The sequence below is a fragment of the Numenius arquata genome, chromosome 9 (genome assembly GCF_964106895.1).
Source record: "Numenius arquata chromosome 9, bNumArq3.hap1.1, whole genome shotgun sequence".
Classification (NCBI taxonomy): Eukaryota; Metazoa; Chordata; class Aves; order Charadriiformes; family Scolopacidae; genus Numenius; species Numenius arquata.
Window position 1 is genome coordinate 25,958,300 of NC_133584.1, and position 7,782 is coordinate 25,966,081.

The 7,782-nt window shown below is 56.1% G+C and overlaps 1 protein-coding gene across 1 annotated transcript in view; it reads right to left on the minus strand.

Moving 5' to 3' along the window:
• UGGT1 (UDP-glucose glycoprotein glucosyltransferase 1) overlaps positions 1–4,004 on the minus strand; it is a 43,510-nt gene extending 39,506 nt beyond the window's left edge. The window contains exons 1-2 of the mRNA XM_074154186.1: positions 3,953–4,004; positions 1,659–1,797 (exon numbers count right to left, since the gene is read on the minus strand). Coding sequence (XP_074010287.1) covers positions 1,659–1,783 — 125 coding nt within the window. The 5' untranslated portion in view covers positions 1,784–1,797; positions 3,953–4,004. The remainder of the gene's footprint in view (positions 1–1,658; positions 1,798–3,952) is intronic.
• Between the last annotated feature and the right edge of the window lie 3,778 nt (positions 4,005–7,782).

Genomic DNA, 7,782 nt, shown 5'->3' on the forward strand with positions numbered 1-7,782 from the left:
GGAGTGGGTGCAGAGGAGGGCCACAAAAATGAGCCGAGGGCTGGAGCACCTCTGCTGTGAGGACAGGCTGAGAGAGTTGGGTTGTTCAAGCCTGGAGAAGAGAAGGCTCCGGGGAGACCTTATAGCAGCCTTCCCGTACTTAAAGGGGGCCTACAGGAAAGATGGGGAGGGACTCTTTATCATAGGGCCTGTTGTGATAGGAGAAGGGGTAATGGTTGTAAACTAAAAGAGGGTAGATTCAGACTAGATATAAGGAAGAAGTTTTCTGCAGTGAGAGTGGTGAAACACTGGAACAAGTTGCCTGGAGAGGTGGTAGATGCCCCATCCCTAGAAAGGTCAGGTTGGTCAGGGCTCTGAGCAACCTGATCTAGTTGAAGACACCCCTGCTCTTTGCAGGGGGGCTGGAGTAGGTGACCTTTAAAGGTCCCTTCCGACCCAAACTATTCTGTGATCGATCTTCTTGAACAATTGGGTAATGAATTGCCGCGCCGGGCTAAGTGAACTGAACAGCAGGAATGATTTTACACTGCAGTGCTGTATTGCTCTGCAATTCACCCCTGATGAACAACCCTGCTTACCCAGAGTCTTTGAAGATAATGGTTAGGTTACATACGAAGCCTTTGGCACATTATTTTGGTTATTTGCTTACTACTCCACAGTCTCTTAGGGTGAGCTTTTCCACAGCAAACATCTCACATTGTCAGGGTATTTAAATCCTGGCATTAACACCTAAGCTTTGCATTTTACTGCTTAAGGATTTTTCAGTTTTCAAACTTCAGCTTCTACAGAGAAGGTTACAGGAAAGTACTTTCCCCTAGGACACACCTGTCCTGTCACCCAAAGCCATGCCCATTTGAATTAAGCCCTGCTCAACTGTTTTCATGTGAACCAATCTGTGATAACACAGGCAGAGTTCCCTACATGGCAACACCCTGAACTGATACAAAATTAAACACACACACACACACTTAAACAGAAAACTACAAGTCCTGTTTTGCACTGACATCTCCAGGTTAGAATCCCACAAAATGAAATGATGGGGACTTCTAAAGTGCTAAGTAGACTGGCAGTGAAAAGACAGTGTTTTGCTGTCTTTTTTCTTTTTAAATAGCTTCTTTAAAAAGAAAAAACCTCTTTAATACCATAGAAGAAGTCTCCCCAGGCTGACTTGCACAACTCTTAACAAAGCACTTGACTTTAGACCACCAATTCACAACTCAGGTGAACAAAGTTAAACTCAAGCTTAACTGAGCAAAACACACACAAGCAGCAGGCGTGCTTCAAAACCTACGCTTGCCATCGAAGTAAAAAATATTTTATTATGGAATCTTACAAGCCTATGCTAAACCTGTCTATCTACTGCCTCAAGTGAAAATTCGGAAGGCAAAAAATCCTTACTATGGAATTATTATTCATCTTTGTTCTAGTACACAAAGAATTTACCACGCAAAAAACTACTACTATCTCCTTTAAAATATTAATTCCCATCTCCTCAAGCACAGCAATGACCATGTTCAACCAAGTGTTATTACTGCCCATGAATTAGTAACGACCAGAATCCAAAGCACCACAGAACAAGTGAAAGAGCAAATACATTACTTTATCCTCTTAACGTATTCTGACTTGTCAACAAAAAAAAAAAATCATAATGCACTTACCTTGTTTCAAGTAATAAAGGAGTCGAAGACCACTTCGTAGTTAGAGATGTTGTCACAGCCTTAGAATCTCCTTTTACAAGTGAAGAGCTGAACCAGATTCCAAGAACAGCAATAAGCATTCCCATTTTATAGAAGCAGTCTAAAAAAGATGAAGTTATTTTAGCATTGTCTCTTTGTATAAATGTAGGATCTCACATATCCAAATACATTAAGACATAAATTGTAAGATTCAGTGGCACATTTAATGCAGTATGTCAGCGTGATAATCATCGTCTTGCCTGGGCTTACAAAATCAAAAATACTATGAAAACACGAGACAAGGATTTGAAGATCTGACTCCTGGGCTGCAAATAAACCTAAATCAATTCCAGCTTCTGCTGTGTTTGTGCTTTCAAATAAATGTGCTTCTGTTCTGGGACACCTACATCATACACTACTTGCTTTAAGAAGAGGTATTACAGACAGGGCATGTTACAAATCAGGTGGAAAACCTCCCCACCGTTTGTTTTATGGGAAGTCAAGTCACATTTTGTATTTGCAGAGATACATCAGCTGGTGTACTAACCGATGTCGGAAGCGCCAGGCAAGGCTAAGGTTCCCTAGTCAGCCCTTTCGGTTCTGCTGGGTACAGCGGACTTCTTCTCTAGGGAATGAAGAAACAAGCATTTCCTGGATGCACTATGTACCACCAACTTTAGAAGCTGAAAAATGAATGAAATAATGAAGACAGACTCAAATGATACAATTTACTGTGAGAAATGAGCCAGGGAAGGAGGAGATAAACCATTTCTTTATTATCCTTCACGTGTACTTTCATGCCTCTATGTTCTCTGTCCTATTCCCCATAACACAGCTGAGTGGAATTTCCTTGCCCACAGCTCATACACTTATGGAAGACTTGAGTTCTCCTGTTACCTTTCCATTACACTCTCCAAAAATTCAAGCTTCCCCCTTTCCCCCCCTGACACTTGCCCATTCCTCTTTCTATCTTAACGTCCTTTCTTTCAGAATAGAGCCAGGAATGCCCTGCTCTAATATACGAGGAGCACCTTGCTCAGCCGCACGCAACGTGTGTTGTACGCGGCACCTGGGAAGCAGACAGATGGCATCGCATGCCATGGAACGGTCACAGCCACCGCTCGCGGTGTGCAGAGGAGGAAGCTCAGTCAATATTTGTGGAGCGAAACCTCGGCTTCTGCCAAGCGCAACGGAAAAGCCAAGGTTTGCAGTTCCTCCCAGAATCAGGTGCTTCTCATTCCCTGCAAATTATACACGGTAGTTTGGAACGTGCAAATGAATATACTGTCCTGCGCTCTTATGAACTGCGTTCCCATTCTGTGAATTACTCTAATAAAAGCCTTTTTCTATATGCAATGATGGGGGAGAAAAGGACACATCTGTCACCTAAGGCCAGTTCAGCCAACCGAACACCTGCAGATCGGAAATACCTATACTCCCTGAATAACAACAGCTATAAAAGAAAGGAAAGACTAGTATCTCAAAGAAAAACAAGAATACACTGTGGAGAACAAGAGGCAAGAGGCAGAGAAATGACGTGAGGATACACAGCTGCGTTCTGCGCGACATGACAAAGCCAAACTCAAACCTCAGTTATGGTATTTTGAAGTAGCTTTTTCAAGCCTCGTTTGTTTTGTAATTATTTTTCCTCCTTGTTTTCCCCCCAGTTACCCGGTTTAAAATACAGCCGACTTCTGGAAAGCCGCAAATCCTGCCTTGGGGAAAGGAACCAATTCCCCCGCCCCGGCCGCGGGCGTGACCGCCCATGACGGGGAGCGCCGGGATCTGCCGGGCAGGGGCGGGCGAGAGGCCGCCGGAGGAGCCCTGAGGGAAAGGGTCACAGCAGAAACGCCTCCTGCTCGGGCAAGCTTCCACACAAACCTTACCCGCCGCACCGCGCTCCCGGTAACCGAACAGCGGGAACGCAGACAACGCTGATGATTAAAAAAAAAAAATAAAAAAATCGGGATATCCGCTCGTTAACAGCAAAGGGCCTTTAACCCCGGGTGCGGTCTCCACAGCTCCCCACTGACACGGCCGCTGACTGACCGACAGCAGCGGGACGCTGAGGCCGTTTGAGGGGCTGGGCCCGGCCGCCACCGCGCCGGTCCTCTCCGCAGGCCACCGGCCGCCCGCTTCCACCCAAGGCGGCCCCGGCCGCAACCGCCCCCGGGCCCCACCGAGCCCCGCGGCCCCGCTCCCCTCAGGGCCCTCAGAGCCGGGCGGCCCCGCGGCGCGCCCCCCGCCCCGCGCGCGGGTCGCCCTGGTAACCGCACCTGCCACCGGCCGCCACGCTCCCTTCCGGCTCGCGCCGCTACCGCCGCTTCCGGGCACCGGCGCTTCCGCTGCCGGGCCAGAGGGGCCGCGCCGCCATAGAGTTTTGGCGGGCGGTAGCCAGAGCGGTGCCCGGCCGCCATAGCTAGGGGGTGTTGCCGGTGCCCGGCCCGGCGGGGCGGGACGTGTCGCCGCCTCCTCCGGGCTCCGTTCCAGAGGCCTCCCTCTGCACAGGTGAGGAGAGCCGCGGGGCGAGCGGGCACGTTCCTGTGCGGTCCCAGGCTGGGAAGCGGGTGGTTCCAGAGGGAAAGGTGGAGACGATGCGGGTCCGGCCGTTGCCCTGTCCCGGCGGCAGCCCCGGGGGCGGGAGAGGAGCCCCAGGGCCTGGTGGCGCTGGGCAAGGAACAGCCTCTCTCTTGCAGAGCTGTGTAGGGTGTGAGGGGCAACGAGAGCCGCCTATGGCACATACAGACCGGTTGTTCTTGGTTGGTACAGTTTGAAGAACCCACAACAGTTTGTTGCCGTTTAGACAGTTATTCTATCGCCTGATGACCCCGCGCCAGCCAGGAGGGGTAGTCGGGGAAAAACAAGGAAATCCGAGGGCTGAGATATAAACAGATTTAGTCGAATGGACTAGATAATTAACATAAATAACACTAAAGAACCAGTATTGATCCCGATACCTGTATAAAATACACAAGGACTGTCCCCAGCCCATTCCATCAGACGGAAGCCATGCGCTCCCAGCAGGGACAGCCAACGTGGGACCCTGCCAGCACCGCGGCTTCAGGAAGGAGGGAAGGGCTCAGGGCTCCGGCACCGGGACAAGGAGTTCTCAGGATCCCAGCCATCAAGGGAGAGAGAACTTTGCAGCAAAGTTTCCGATTTCTATGGAATGTGATGTTCATGGCGTGAAATAACCCTGTTGGCAGCCCGGATCTCGCTCCTCACCCCCGCACCTGGGGAGCTGGAAAACACCGAGACGTTGAGACCCACACCCCAGAGCTGGCTGTAAAGTAAATATTTTCACAAATTCAGACACTAGAGTCTTCTAAAAGTGCAGTTTTCCCGAGCGTTAGAAGAAACCTTACCGAAAAGTAAATTCACTGAAAGATAAATTGACCCCGTGTCGCTCAAACCAGGACATTTATTCATCTCTCCACCATTTGTGATTTTACAGCCCTCCCTCGGAGCTGTGCCGTTTCCAGCCCGAAGACGCCACCTCTCTGTGCCCATTCTTCACATGTTCCCTGTCCGATCACCCCTGCTGCATTCCCCGGGACCTCTTCTAGCCTCGCTGGGATCTTCTGGAGCCATGGGGACAGGGGAGCAGCCACCGCACCTCTCATTCAAGAGCTGTTGAGCGGGAATAAATCCAGGAGCCCGGCTGGGCAAAGGGGCTGTGACGAGGGCAGCGTCCCGAGGGACAAGCCCGGGAGGGGTCTCACGCCCTGGTGAAGCAGTGTCCCCTCCAGTGTCCCCCACCCCACCACTAACCTGGGGGTGCGCGGGGAGGAGTCAGGACTCAGGGTCAGAGTCAGATAATTACAAGGTTTTTCTTTCTCGTTCCGTTTTAAAATACCACTAAAACACTGGGGAAACGGTAGTTTCTTCTCTGGCGTCGTCCCCCGGCCTCACGTCACCTACAGGGGAACGGTGTCACGGGAAGTGGTGTGCAATCAAAGACGAGGCAGCCCTGTACCGGCGGCGCCTCTGGGTTGCGAAGTGCGTTGTCACCAAGGCGGGCTTTTTTATTTTTAATTAGTTACTTTTCCCGCTCTGCCCCTGCGGTTCGTGCTGGAGCTGGGTACGCCGCTGGCCCCGCCCCCGCCGCTGGCCCCGCCCCCGCCGCGTTGCCATGGCAACTCCGCGGCCAATAGGGCGGCCCGGCCGGGCACCGCCCCCTCCCGCCTCTCGCGAGACCACTTCCCGCGCGCGGACTCCATCTCCCAGCTGCCCCGCAGGGCGGGCGGGCGAGGCGCCGCAGCCAATGGGGCGGGGACGGCGGCGGGGGCGGGGCCGGCCGGGGCCAATCCGCCGCGGGCAGCTGCGGCGGCGGAAGCGGAGCTCGGTTCTCGGCGGTGGCTACCGCGGGGCGCCCCCGGGCAACAGGTAACTCCGCGGGGTAGCGCCACCGGCACCGCTCTGCTCCGGCGGCGGCGGCGGCTCCGGAGAGGGGCTGCGGGCAGGGGGTGGTGGCTGCTGCCTCAGTGCGCGGCGGGGGCGGGGAGGGGGAGAGACCGAGACTGTACCCGCGCCCGGAGGCAGCGCGGGTGGGGCGAGCGGCGGTGGCGGAGAGGGGAGGGGCGGGGGCCCCTGCGCGGCAGCGGGACCGGGAGGGGAAGGCGGGAAGGGTCGGGGGCAGGGCGGGGGAGAGCGGGGCGGGCCCGGGGAGAGTAAGGCGGGCCCGGGGAGGGCAGGGCAAGGCCGGGGCGGGCCGCGCTGGGTGCGGACAGGGGCGGCCGCGGGCGCCGCCGCGCTCCCGGGAACATCCGGGCCCTGCGGCCCCTCACGGCGGCACGGCAGGGAGGGCACGGCCCGCCCTTATTGGCCAGCGCCGCCCTCTCCTCCATTGGCTCGCCGCCTCGTGAGGTCATTAGTACGGTGGCTCCTCACTGGCTGAGGACGCCGGCGCTGGATTGGCCGGCGCGGCGGGGGCGCGCCGCATTGGCGCAGGGCTGGTAGCGCCGCCAGCGCCGCGCCCAATGAGCGGGGGCGGGGAGCAGGGGGCGGGGGCCTGCGGGGGGTGGGGGGGGTGTAGTCGCCCCCCGTGAGGCGGCGGCGGGGGTGTGGGGGGGTGGTCGTCGCCGGTATCGTGACGTTCCGTGACGCACCGTAACGTAACGGCTGGCGGTGCCCGCAGGCGGAGATGAGCTCCCAGCAGTTTCCCCGCTCGGGCGCGCCGCCCGCTGGCCTGGGACCTGCCCCACCGCCCGGCCCCACCAGCGGCTCCGCCGGCCTCATCGCCCCCGCCGCCGCCGCAGGTAAGCGGGCGCCGGGTCCCGCGGGGGCGGCTGCCGGGGCGGGGAGGGGAGGGGAGGGGAGGGGCGGGGAGGGCAGGGGAGCCGTCCCGGTGCCCCGGCCGGGGGTGGGGGCGTGAGGATCGCCGTAGCGTGTGGTTGTGAGGAGCGGCGCCGGGGCAGAGCCGTCCCGCCGCTCCTCTCCCGGCGGGTGCGGGAAGGGTTCGTGCAGCTTGAAGGCGGGGCCGGAGCCCCGGTTCCGGGCACAGGTGTTGGGCGGGCCACTGCGGGGAGCGGCGTCGGTTTTGGGGGGGGGGGGGGGTGTTTGTTTTTCAGCTTGATATTCAGATCCGTAACGCATTAAACGAAGACTTCTTAAACAAACCTGCCCGTGGGCTGTGGGACTTGAGGCCGGGCGCTTACGTAATGAGGCATTTTTCGCCCGAAATAAAAATCTGTCGGTCTTTGCTTGAAGAAGAGCCTCTGAGGGGAGCCCGGGCTGCCCGGCCCAGCACTTCTGAGGGGAAGCGGCTCCAGAGCTCCCGGGCTTTTCACCCTTGGGATATGTTTGGTTGTAAGGGTGAATTTCTTCTATTTTAGACCGTTTCTGCCATCACGTCTCTCACCTGGTGGGTGACCGACGGGAACTTGTTAACCTTTTTTACCTTTTTCCTCAGAGTTCCCTTTTTTTTTGGGTTTTTTTTTTTTTTTTCTCTTTTTTTCCCCGCTAGTGAGCGATGATTCCAGCCGCGACTCGGAAGTGGCTCCTAGGGAGCACATCGGCCCCGGCGGCTCCATACAGCCTCGAGAAGAAAAGCAGGAACCGGTGGTGGTTCGGCCGTATCCGCAGGTTCAGATGTTGACGCAGCACC